The sequence below is a fragment of the Anomaloglossus baeobatrachus genome, chromosome 3 (assembly GCF_048569485.1).
Source record: "Anomaloglossus baeobatrachus isolate aAnoBae1 chromosome 3, aAnoBae1.hap1, whole genome shotgun sequence".
Lineage (NCBI taxonomy): Eukaryota > Metazoa > Chordata > Amphibia > Anura > Aromobatidae > Anomaloglossus > Anomaloglossus baeobatrachus.
This window is the reverse complement of record NC_134355.1, coordinates 429,220,495-429,233,890: the sequence shown is the minus strand read 5'-3', so window position 1 is coordinate 429,233,890 and position 13,396 is coordinate 429,220,495. Positions and strand designations below refer to the sequence as shown.

General features: G+C 48.2%; 1 protein-coding gene across 3 annotated transcripts in view; it reads right to left on the bottom strand.

Annotated features, from left to right (window-relative positions):
* Nucleotides 1-13,137, bottom strand: part of FYTTD1 (forty-two-three domain containing 1) — a 61,429-nt gene extending 48,292 nt beyond the window's left edge. The window contains exons 1-4 of one of the 3 annotated variants that reach the window (XM_075340384.1): nucleotides 12,880-13,137; nucleotides 10,240-10,365; nucleotides 10,047-10,156; nucleotides 3,418-3,524 (exon numbers count right to left, since the gene is read on the bottom strand). In XM_075340384.1, coding sequence (XP_075196499.1) covers nucleotides 3,418-3,524; nucleotides 10,047-10,156; nucleotides 10,240-10,365; nucleotides 12,880-12,934 — 398 coding nt within the window. In that variant the 5' untranslated portion in view covers nucleotides 12,935-13,137. The remainder of the gene's footprint in view (nucleotides 1-3,417; nucleotides 3,525-10,046; nucleotides 10,157-10,239; nucleotides 10,366-12,879) is intronic. The other 2 variants (XM_075340383.1, XM_075340385.1) reach the window with 2 other exon arrangements.
* Between the last annotated feature and the right edge of the window lie 259 nt (nucleotides 13,138-13,396).

Sequence of the window (13,396 nt, the reverse complement as noted above, 5' to 3'; positions counted from 1 at the left end):
AAACTGCTCATCCGCACTGCCCCATTGAATAACATGACAAAACAATCACTGAGCTCAGGGAGACCAGCCAGAGAAAACACTGCCAGCAGCCAGCGAGGGCGCTCAACACAGTGAAATCCTAGGTGCATTGCCCCCTGGGAAGTATGCAAATCAAAAAAGGTTGGTGGAGCCTCTGTTAGGAGTCTCAACACAGAACTAGCCAGATATCACTCCGGGAAGGACCTAGGCAAGGTGTGGCTAGGTTCTTCCCGGAGGGATATCTGCCTAGTTTCTGTGTCGAGACTCCTAACAGAGGCTCCATGGACCTTTTTTCATTCCCATTGAATAACATATCATTGCTTGAGTGCTGTCCGTTTTTTACGAACAGCACTTGGACCGAACATATGGTAATGTGAACCTGGCCTGAAGTGGATCCATCACCAGATTTCACAACAGAAACTACATACATTACTAAAAAGATCTCTTTGAGAATCCATTCTAGGACAGCTGAAGAACCGGATATTAAATAAATATTAAATAAATATTTCATGAGTCCAGCTAAAAGAGTGAGAGCGCTCATGAGTTTAAATGTATTTAATCTCCACTGACCCAGCTGAACACTGAGGAGCTGTCAATCAGATCAGGTGGCTTATAATGTAGATTTTACATTTGGAAAAGATTATAGAGTCATTCTGACATGACAATGCTTATTATGTAATGTATAAAAGAGAACCTTTTAGTGGCATCTATAAGACACAAACTGTTATGTTATGGGTTATATTTTGCTCATTATCCTGTGTGGTAATTGTCTAGGCGACTACATTATGCCATACTTCATTTTTAGCAACACACACAAACACACACACACACTAGGCTGGATACATTATATTCATTTCTCAGTTCTAGGTAGTACAAAGCATGTGAAGGTTGTATATTAGAAAGTCATTAATATCAGCTGTGCTGTTCCAGTCCTGTACACTAGACCTCTGTCCGCACAGCTCATCGGTGGACATATTGAACCCCACTGGTCGTGGACAGTGATTACCTACTGCCTGGATAGGTCATCAATAGTATTATTGGAACACCCCTAATGAAGCGGGCAGTTGAACAAGAAGGGAATTTTGTTTACTTACCGTAAATTCCTTTTCTTCTAGCTCCAATTGGGAGACCCAGACAATTGGGTGTATAGCTATTGCCTCCGGAGGCCACACAAAGCATTACACTTAAAAGTGTAAGGCCCCTCCCCTTCTGGCTATACACCCCCAGTGGGATCACTGGCTCACCAGTTTTAGTGCCAAAGCAAGAAGGAGGAAAGCCAATAACTGGTTTAAAGACCAATTCAATCCGAGGAAACATCGGAGAACTGAACCATACCACATGAACAACATGTGTACCCGAAAAAACAGAAAAACCCCGAGAAAACAGGGCGGGTGCTGGGTCTCCCAATTGGAGCTAGAAGAAAAGGAATTTACGGTAAGTAAACAAAATTCCCTTCTTTTTCGCTCCTAATTGGGAGACCCAGACAATTGGGACGTCCAAAAGCAGTCCCTGGGTGGGTAAAAGAATACCTCGTGATAGGGCCGTCAAACAGCCCTTTCCTTCAGGTGGGCAATCGCCGCCTGAAGGACTTATCTACCTAGGCTGGCGTCTGCCGAAGCGTAGGTATGCACCTGAAAATGCTTGGTAAAAGTATGCAGACTCAATCAGGTAGGTGCCTGACACACCTGCTGAGCCGTAGCCTGGTGCCGTAATGCCCAGGATGCACCCACGGCTCTGGTAGAATGGGCCTTCAGCCTTGAGAGAACCAGAAGCCCAGTAGAACTGTAGGTTTCAAGAATTGGTTCCTCGATCCCCCGAGCCAGGGTGGATTCAGAAGCTTGCGACTGTTTACGCCGACCAGCGACAAGGACAAAGAGTGCATCCGGGTGGCGCAGGAGCGCCATGCGGGAAGTAGAACCTGAGTGCTCTCACCAGAACCAACAGATGCAAATCCTTCTGAAATTGATGGACTGGACGAGGACACAAAGAAGGTGAGGTGATATCCTGATTGATATGAAAGTGGGATACCACCTTAGGGAGAAATTCCGGAATCGGACGCAGAACTACCCTGTCCTGGTGAAGGACCAGGAAGGGAGATTTGTATGAGAGCGTTGCTAGCTCGGAAACTCTCCTAAGAGACGAGACCGTTACTAGAAGGCCACTTCCCGAGAAAAGCGGGAAGGGAGACCTCTTTCAAAGGCTCGAAAGGCGGCATCTGGAGAGCAATTAGAACCTTGTTCAGATCCCAGGGCTCTAACGGCCGCTTCTACGGAGTGCTGAGACGACAAACTCCCCGTAGGAACGTGCGTACCTGAGGAAGTCGTTTCTGAAAAAATACAGATAGCGCTGAGACTTGTCCCTAAAGGGAACTGAGCGACAACCCTTTTTCCAACCTAGATTGCAGGAAGGAAGGAAACATAGACGATGCAACCGGCCAGGGAGAAACACCCTGCGCCGAGCACCGAGATAAGAATATCTTCCACGTCCTGTGGTCAATCTTGGCGGACGTTGGTATGCTAGCCTGTCTCATGGTGGCAACCACGTCCTGAGGTAATCCTGACAACACTAGGTTCCAGGACTCAATGCCACACCATCAGGTTGAGGGCCGTAGAATTCAAATGGAAGAATGGCCCTTGAGACAGCCAGTCTGATTGGTCTGGTAGTGCCCCCGGTTAGCCTACCGTGAGGCACCACAGAACCGGGAACCACAACATCCTCGGCCAATCTGTAGCGACGAGGATGGCGCGGCCGCAGTCGGTCCTGATCTAGCGCAGCACTCTGGGCAACAATGCCAGAGGTGGCACATAAGGTAGCTGGAACTGCGACCAATGCTGAACTAAGGCGTCTGCCGCCAGAGCTCGATGATTGTGAAACCGTGCCATGAAGCTGGCACATTGTTGTTGTGCCGTGACGCCATTAGATCGACGTCCGGCCTCTGTCAGCGGCGCCAGATCTCCCGAAACCCGTCCGGGTGAAGAGACCATACCCTTTCGGCCACACCCCGGCGACTTAGGAAGTCAGCTTCCTAGTTTTCCACGCCTGGGATGTGAACTGTGGATATGGTGGACCTCCTTCGCACAAAGCACAAAACTGGTGAGCCAGTGATCCCACTGGGGGTGTATAGCCAGAAGGGGAGGGGCCTTACACTTTTAAGTGTAATACTTTGTGTGGCCTCCGGAGGCAATAGCTATACACCCAATTGTCTGGGTCTCCCAATTAGGAGCGAAAAAGAAAACCTACTAGTCGGAAACCTATCTGCACATGTGTTGTAACTGCCACCGCTCACCTCCCAATGACTAAGTGAATGGCACCAGAATAACCCTGTAAGAGTTATATGGATAAAAACTGTTCTCTGAAAAGTGACTTAATGAACAAAAAGTAGTGTCGCATATCACCTACCTATTAAACGGATATCTGTGCAATGCTGTGGGGGACCTGCTTGCCAAATCCATGGGTCTTGAAAAGTTAATTTTTCTCCTAAAGGGCAGCCGCTGTGATGATGGATACTACAAGGGCAAAAGAAAAATTATTCAAGAGGGTTCGAAGTCATAAAATAGGAGAAAAAAAACAAACAAAAACAAAACAAAAAAAAACCCACAACACTAACGTAGCAGAGCTTTACACTTTACAGTCTAGATCCTAATAAATCTGAGGATCGTGTCATTATGCAGCCTGGACATATAGATCGTCCAGGGCACAATGTACAATATGATGCATGGTATCCACAGCACACGTCACAATTTTATTAGGTTATGTTCCTTCACATAAAAATCCTTTACTTTTTTTATATAGCAAAAGAAAAAAAAAATAAAAATAAAAACACCATCAGTATGTCTTTAGAGTGTGGGAGGAAATCCACGCAAACATGGGGAGAACATACACACTCCTTGCAGATGTTGGTGGGATTTGAACCCAGGACCCCAGCGCTGCAAGATTGCAGTGCTAACCACCGAGCCAACATGCCGCATGCAACAAAAGCATAACTGCAGCCTTTAGACCAGGGGTCCCCAAGCTGGAGCTCAAGAGCCACATGTGGTGGTAAGGCCCATGATGTGTGGCTCACACCTGGTCTAAAATAAGCACCCCCTAGAAGAGCAGATCTGGATGTGCATATACCGGCTGTGGAGGTGGACAATCAATATGAGCTGGAGACAGGTGATATTGCCAACACTGGGGTGAGAGTGCTTGATGGCAGAATACCCTGGATGGAACTATGCTGCCTGTGTGTGACTTCTATAAGAAAGCTTTGGCTGTTATCATATGGATATTGGGGCCTCTAGGTGTCACTGTGGGGGGAGAGGTGGCAGGAGCTAAATATCACTGCTCGGGGGCTCAGGATGTGGCTCCCAAACCTCTCTCAGAGCTGAATGCAGCTCTCAAGATAAAAAAAGGTTGGAGACCTCTGCTTTAGATAGTGGACAGTGGCAACATAAACTCTAGGTTGGTGTAACCATAAGGATGTGACTTTTTCCACAATACTGTTTTGTTGTTGTTTTTTTTAAATTAACAAATGACATTCTGGAAGCCTAAATGATCACTACTGTCAGACTATTTGGTCTTATTTTAAAAGGTAATGTGCTAAATAGACAACACTATGTCTAGTAATGATGCTGTGTTACCCCTGAAGTGTGTAGACCACTAGGTTTGTCCCCTTTGTGTAACCTGTCCACTGCCTATTGTCAAATATAATTGTGTATAGCAGCAGAGACCTCAAAATGGATTACAAGAAGCGAGGAGGATCTTTGTCTCTTCTGCCTGGCAAACGGCACACAGGCAGAAAAGAGATGGACTTTCAGTTCAGTGCAGGCAAACCATTAGACAATGGCCAATGCAACCCATAGTGCTGGGAGAAGACTCCCGAAGAGGAAATGGCCCTGGGCAGATTAGACTGGCATGGTGCTAAGCTCAGCAATATAATGGTGGGTGGTTACAGGACAGTGTTACTAACAATATGTTTTAAACATCATTTATGGATAAACAACAGTAGAGGAACATACTAAGCATTAATATAAGACTTCAACTCCACATTTACCATTGCATGTTTATTATTCCTCTTAAGCACGCAGCGTTTTTGGTTTATTTTTGTTGTTATGCTTTATAAGGATCTGTAAAGTTCAGGATCCATACCAGACACCTAGTGTCCGGTGCATGAACTAAAATTTTTCACGGACGTCCGTTGTCGAGCTCAGATTCTGCTCACATGCTTAATAAAGTTTGTTGAAAGGCTGCAGCGCATCCAATCAAGCTTTTCGGCTGTAGGCACTTCCACAGCCATACCGAGTACTGACATGGCAGTGATTGGCCAGCCGCATTGCATCACCAGGTCTATACAGCACCCGATGCTCCACACACACTAGGGCCTTGTGAAAGTATTCACCCCATTGATTTTTACCTATAAACCCAAGAGGCCAGATTCTGGAACTCTTCAGATGAGTCCTGTAATTGATATGGTTTATTATTAGTTCAGCTATCTATTCTTTGTGGGTGTAGATTTAGGCCCTGTGCACACACTGAGTATTTAGGGAGGTTTTTTTTACCTCAGCATGTGTAATCCAAAACCATGAGTGGGTACTAAATACAGAAGTGGTGCTCGTGTTTCCTCTGATTGGTCTACTCCTGGTTTGGGTTGATAAATACTTAGGTTAAAAAAAAAAAAAAAAAAAAAAAAAAAAAAGCCTTATTTTTTTGCCAACAGCTATTTCTCCTGATTTACCATACACAAGAACATGGCTGAGGACCCCCTGACAGCAGCTTGGCTGCTGGAAGAAAATGATCAGGCTTTGTAACTAAAAAAAGCCCCATATTCTTCTTGCCCCCAAAACATGACAATGGGCAGACCCCCATACACCAATTACATGGTCATCTGGTCCTGGTGAATAAACAACTGTCCGTTGAGTTTTCTGTTTGGAAGCAGATACTGAAGAGAATTAACTTATTCCTTTTGGGAGTTTCCACGTTCAGTCTCGGGGGTAGGGCTCATGTTCACTTGCGATTTTCATGTGCGATCCGATAAAACATCGGATTGCACTCGCACCTGTGTTAATCTATGGGGCAGTTTCCTCTTGATTATTTTTCTACGACACAAATCATGCTCTCTGTGCAATCGCAGCATGCTGTGTTTTGAAGCGAGTCTCGGCTCACGCACCCCCCATACAAGCTTATGGGAGAGTGTGAAAGATGGCACTGCACTCGCATGTTATGCAACTGCAGTGCGATATACACAGAGAGACAGACAATGGAGGAGATGAGGAGAGAGTGTTCCCTCCATTTTCTCCGCACCTGTGATACAATCGCAAGATCAGATCACAGTCGCATGACCCTTGGCTGACACCCGGAGCAGAGGGTCATTAGCATATCGCTTCTGATGCTCTTATCGGAAGCTATGTGCAAGTGGACAAGAGCCCGTAGCGATTACAGTCTCTGCTCACTGTATGGCAAGCAGATGACAGCGAGCCCGGGCACCTTGACTGACCGCCAGCTGTGTAGTGCATCTGTGCGCAGCGTGTTGTCAATAACGTGCTGGGTCTGGTTCCAGCTGCTGCTCACCATATAGTGAGCAGTGACTAATCGCTCGCTACATCTCCCCATGACTGAAGGCATCGGCTCTGAGAGAAAATAAGCTAATTTTCTCCACACTTTCAGTAATGCGGCCAGCAAGTATTGTCATGCTACGTACTTAAAGATTAACTCTATATCTGCAGGGTTATAGCGCTTTTTTTTTTTTAGAGGTGGCAGGTTCCTTTTAAGGGAAGTTTCTGTCTGTGCAGATCTACATTTTGCCCTTGCATTTAAAGATGTTGTCAAGTGTTTTTTCTCTTCTTAGGGTACCGTCACACTAAATGATGTACCAGCGATCCCGACAACGGTACGACCTGATAGGGATCGCTGGTAAGTCGCTGGGAGGGCGCTGGTGAGATGTCACACAGTCAGACCTTACCAACGATGCAGTAACGATAGAGGTTGCAGTAGCAAACCTGTATAACGTTCTCGGCGGTCATTGGGACACTGTCACACAGCGTCAACCACAGATGTGTGCTGCCTAGCGGGAGCCCGACGACCAAAAAATGAACTAGAGCAGTGTGTAACGATCAGCGATTTCACAGCAGGGGCCAGGTCGCTGCTCAGTGTCACACACCGCGAGATCACTGATGAGGTCACTGCTGCGTCACAAAAAGCGTGACTCAGCAGCGATCTCGCTATGTGAGAAGTACCCTTTAGGCTACATGCGCATGCTGCTTCTTTTTCGTGTTCACAAACTGCAGCCAAAACTGCACCTTGTCAGAGAGAGCCTGGAAATGTCACAAAAATGTAGGTGCTTTTTTGGTGCGTTTTTGCTGCTTTTTTGGTGCGTTTTTGGCTGCAGTTTTGTCAACAATTGTTTCATGTATTTTTCAGTTCAAATAAGCCCATAAAGCTTGTTGAATTGAAAAAAAAAAAAAATTAGAAATAAATAAATAATTAAAAAAAATTGGCGTGCGGTCCCCCCCCCCCAATTTTAATGCCATCCAGATAAAGCCATACGGCTGAAGGCTGGTATTCTCAGGATGGGGAGCTCCACGTTATGGGGAGCCCCCCAGCCTAACAATATCAGTCAGCAGCCGCCCAGAATGGCCGCATCCATTAGATGCGGCTGTTTTGGGACAGTACCCGGCTCTTCCCGATTTACCCTGGTGCGTTGGCAAATCGGGGTAATAAGGAGTTATTGGCAGCCCATAGCTGCCAATAAGTCCTAGATTAATCATGTCAGGCGTCTCCCCGAGAAACCTTCCATGATTAATCTGTAAGTTACAGTAAATAAACACACACACACCCGAAAAATCCTTTATTAGAAATAAAAAACACTAACAAATTCCCTCATTACCAATTTATTAACCCCGACAAAGCCCTCCATGTCCGGCGTAATCCATGATGGTCCAGCGTCGCATCCAGCTCTGCTACATGGAGGTGACCGGAGAAGCAGCAGACACCGCCGCTCCGGTCACCTCCACGCAGCAACTGAAGGGAGCTGAGCGATCAGCTGAGCTGTCACTGAGGTTACCCGCGGCCACCGCTGAATCCAGCGGTGGTCGCGAGTAACCTCAGTGACAGCTCAGCTGATCGCGCTACTGCGTGGAGCTGACAGGAGCGTGGAGGACGGGACTATCAGCGGCAGCGGTGGCGAGAGGGGTCCATCATCTCCCCTGTGCGTGCACGCTGGGGACAGCGGTACTTCGGGGAACACGGGGAGGACGGGACTATCAGCGGCGGCAGCGAGAGGGGGATGGACATTGGCAGCTGAAAACATTGATTTTTCCCTCTCGCTGCCGCCGCTGATAGTCCCGTCCTCCACATCATCTCCCCTGTGCATGCATGCTGGGGACAGCGGTACTTCGGGGAACACGTGAAGGACGGGACTATCAGCGGCGGCGGCAGTGAGAGGGAAAAAATCAATGTTTTCAGCTGCCAATGTCCATCCCCCTCTCGCTGCCGCCGCCGCTGATAGTCCCATCCTCCACATCATCTCCCCTGTGCGTGCATGCTGGGGACAGCGGTACTTCGGGGAACAAGTGGAGGACGGGACTATCAGCGGCGGCGGCAGTGAGGGAAAAATCAATGTTTTCAGCTGCCAATGTCCATCCCCCTCTCGCTGCCGCCGCCGCTGATAGTCCCATCCTCCACATCATCTCCCCTGTGCGTGCATGCTGGGGACAGCGGTACTTCGGGGAACAAGTGGAGGACGGGACTATCAGCAGCGGGGGCAGCGAGAGGGGGATGGACATTGGCAGCTGAAAACATTGATTTTTCCCTCTCGCTGCCGCCGCTGCTGATAATCCCCGTCCTCCACATCATCTCCCCTGGGGACAGCGGTACTTCGGGGAACACATGGAGGACGGGACGGGACCACTTGCCTGACCTCAGTTCCTGACAAATCACCTGCGTTTTTGGTACCAAAAACGCAGGTAAAAGGCAGGTAAAATGCACCACTTTTGATTAGCATGCATTTTTCCTGCGTTTTTGATGCCCTCATTGTTTTCAATGGGTGACAAATGTTGACAAAAACGCAGGAAGAATGAACATGCTGCATTTTTTTTGTCACAAATGTATGACAAAAAAAATGCTGACAAATAAACTGCAATGTGCGCATGACAAATCTGACTTCTCATTGACTTTGCTGGGAAGTCAAATGTCAAAGTTCTGCTGACAAAACTGTAGCCAAAAAAGCAGCAAAAAAGCAGGAAAAAAAGCAGCGTGCGCATGTAGCCTTAGGAATAGATTTTTTTTATAAAATAACAAGCAGAGTTATAGTCCCCACTGTTAGGGTGTGAATATAGCACCGGCTGGTTTGCTGGTCAGCACCAAACCAAAGCAATGACTGCGCGTCCAGATGTTGCAGGACTACTCAGACCTGTGACTGGCTGCAGTGGTCAGGTAACCCAGAGCATTATCATAGGTTTCTCTGATCATGAGCTGTTTCAGGTGACTGACCACTGCTACAACCAATCACAGGCTTCAGTCCTCCCATAATACCCAGTCATCCCTAGAGTGGCCTGCACTGGGGTGACAGCAGGTGACACTACCTCCGATTGTAATTATTTTAGAAAAAACAACGCCTAAAAAATAAAATTAACACCGGACAACGCCTATATTCATAAAACAAGGGTGTGAGGAGTGTTAGAACAAGTATTAGAAACTGCCATTTGGGAACCTCCGTCAGTGGTGTATATCAGGAGTGTTATATTTCAGAGCAGAAATAATGCAGCAGTCGTCATCAAAACACCAACCATATTAAAGTCAATAGTGATCGGACGTTCACTGTTTGACCCAACGAAGTGTACAGACAGAAAGCATGAGGCTAGCTGCTCTGACGATGCCACTAAGGTGCTTGATGAGCCCTCAGATCTGACTGCTGTTTTATAGACAAATACAGGACTTTTCCATGTTCTAATAAATCATCAAGCACTACAGGACAGAGGAAGTTAGCGGAGCAGAATAATAAAGGTTAGATCAGAAGCTGAAAAGGTAAAAGATAGAAGAGGAGAATATTTTACTCTCATACGAAGTGAACGATTTAAAGGACTAACACGGCTCCATGAGGACATCCTATGCAGACCGGGCCTGGCACCATACGGACGCTTCTGGACTCCCATGTTTCCAGCGCCTACAGTAAAAGCATATACATTAATCAATGACGTCCTGAGATCTGCAGCGCTAGAACAGATCCGCACTTGTACACAGACTCACCTGGATGGCGCAGAGAACCCCACTTTCCTCTGTTGCTTCTAAATTGATAGAAAGAATTCGACTGGGCGCCTCCATTGAACAACGCCTGGCTCTGCTGTTCTAACCTATTTAACTTGATAATGTCGTCTATAGGGGAAAAAAGGAAGAGAAAAATCAAAGTGTCAACAAATAGTAAAAGAAAAAAGCAAAGGGTTGAGCCGAGAGAGCTAGAAAATGCTACAGTTCTTATTGCACTGTATGTGGGCATTGCTTTTAGGAATCACCACTTTTTCAGCCTTTACCTGGGCACTACTACTCTGGTTATATACAGTCATCACATGCTGCACTGAATGATAACGGACTGATCAGAACTTGCAGCAGAATCTGTGTGTCTCTAAATCCTTCTGCATGCAACCTTAAAAGCACCAAAAGCAGAATCTGTGTGTCTCTGAGGGGTACTTTGCACATTACGACATCACATGCCGATACTTGCGATGCCGAGCGCGATAGTCCCCGCCCCCGTCGCAGCTGCGATCTCTTGTGATAGCTGCCGTAGCAAACATTATCGCTACGCCAGCTTCACATGCACTCACCTGCCCTGCAACGCTCTGGCCGGCGAACCGCCTCCTTATTAAGGGGGCGGGTCATGCTGCGTGATAGCGACATCACATGGCAGGCGGCCAATAGAAGCGGAGGGGCGGAGATGAGCGGGACGTAAACATCCCGCCCACTTCCTTCCTTCCGCATAGCTGGCGTGAGCCGCAGGTAGGAGATGTTCCTCGCTCCTGCAGCTTCACACACAGCGATGTGTGCTGCCGCAGTGACGAGGAACAATATCGTAACATCGGTCCTTCCGTAATTATGGAAATGACCGACGCTACACCGATGATACGATTACAACGATTTTGCGCTCGTTAATCGTATCAAAAAGGCTTTACACACTAAGATATCGCCTGCGACGCCGGATGTGCGTCACTTTCAATTTGACCCCACCGACATCGCACCTGCGATGTCGTAGTGTGCAAAGTGCCCCTAAGGCTATGTGCGCACGTTGCGTTCTGTCCCTGCAGAAATTTCTGCAGCGATTTGAACAGCACACGTGCGCTTCAAATCGCTGCAGAAAGAGTCCATAATGAAAAGAAAAAAAAAAAAAGCCGATTCCATGCGCTCTGAGTGCAGCCCCTCCCATAGACAGAGCGGGGGATGCATGCAGAGCACACAGAATAAGTGACATATCACTTCTTAGAACGCGCGCTTCGGGCAGCAGCCGAAGCGCTGCGCTCTAATACGCCACGTGCGCACGGCTCCTGCATGATCTTCATAGATTATGCTGGGGACTCAGGACGCATGCAGTTACGCTGCGGTACAGATCGCAGCGTAACTGCATGCAAATACGCAACGTGCCTACATAGCCTAAATCCTCCTGCATACAACCTGAAAAGCACCAAAAGCAGAAATCTGTCTTCACTAAATACAGATTTTACTTTTGAATTGAGAATTTTAAGAATGAAACATCAGTCCAGGAGGGAGAAGCAGATGTGTCTGATAAGGTATATTACAAAAGGGCTTTATTTTCATGTATGAAATAGAAATTAAAGCAGCGGTCACACTTTTACACATTTTTTTATGCCGCAGACTTGTGTCAGCAAAAGAACAATATGAATATGTGGATCCGCAGTAAGATTGGCAGATGCATATTTCAAGACGTTGACTTTTCCGTCTTGTTTTAAAGAGGCCACGGAAAACCCTGACTTTCACGATTATGCCATGGAAATTTTCTGCAGCAAACTCGACCCGCGCTCATTTACCTGCTATAATGCGGAAATAATACTGGACCCACACAGCATATAGGGAAGTATTGTTAGGGGACAGGGGGACTCTTGCTGGAAAGAGATGGCGGACTGCGCAGCAACAGCGGACAATGTTCTCTCATGGGGGGGTGGTAAAGGGGGCATCACACCCCTGCGGACAATGTTCTCTCATGGGGGGGTGGTAAAGGGGGCATCACACCCCTGCGGACAATGTTCTCTCATGGGGGGGTGGTAAAGGGGGCATCACACCCCTGCGGACAATGTTCTCTCATGGGGGGGTGGTAAAGGGGGCATCACACCCCTGCGGACAATGTTCTCTCATGGGGGGGGTGGTAAAGGGGGCATCACACCCCTGCGGACAATGTTCTCTCATGGGGGGGTGGTAAAGGGGGCATCACACCCCTGCGGACAATGTTCTCTCATGGAGGGGGGTGGTAAAGGGGGCATCACACCCCTGCGGACAAATTCAGATGGTCACATTTCACTGCGTGCGGATGACAACACATAAGATGACCGCGGGGTCTCCAGAGCTAAGCGCGGTGCCCCTCACAGGCTTATATAGGGATGGAGGTTCAGGTCACTGGCATCTATATACGGCATTATATCATTACATTGCATTACAGCGGTCAGTAATATTACACATGTGAGGTCAGTGACATGGGCACAGGCGGTGACACACATTACAGGTTGTGTGCAGGTCACTGACAGGAGCAGAGGAGGAGGGGACAGAGGTAATACATAGAGGGATGCTCTGCAGCCGCCAGCAGAGAGACCCTTCCTGTGCCAGGCCACACAGGGCACAGCCAGCCCCCTCACACACAGCTAGCTCACTGAGCGACAAGTTCCTTACCGAGCGACATATCAATCTTGTCAACGTCGGTCATGTCGGATGTGGACGGCACCATCTCGGTCACCGTCAGTCCAAGGCGCCCTGCACAGCTCTACCGCCCCCGTGTAGTCTCCAGCAGCCGCACTAAATTACTATCCACAGACGGGTGACTAGGCCCGAGCTCCGCTCATTGAGCGACAAGCAGCAGCATCGGCTGACGTCCGACGTGACGCCGCAACATTACGCAGCAGACATCTTTGGTGAGGCAGGAACCACGCAAGTCACCTGACCTGAGTTCTGACGTCACATGGGAGGAGGCTCAAGATTCAGTGTGTGCAGCGTTAGTGGCTGCACGGGTCCGGGCGTGTAATATGTAGTGTTCTGCCTACACCGTGTAGTGTCCCGCCTGCACCGCGTAATGTCCTGCCTGCACCGCGTAATGTCCTGCCTGCACCGCGTAATGTCCTGCCTGCACCGCGTAATGTCCTGCCTGCACCGCGTAGTGTCCTGCCTGCACCGCGTAGTGTCCAGCCTGCAC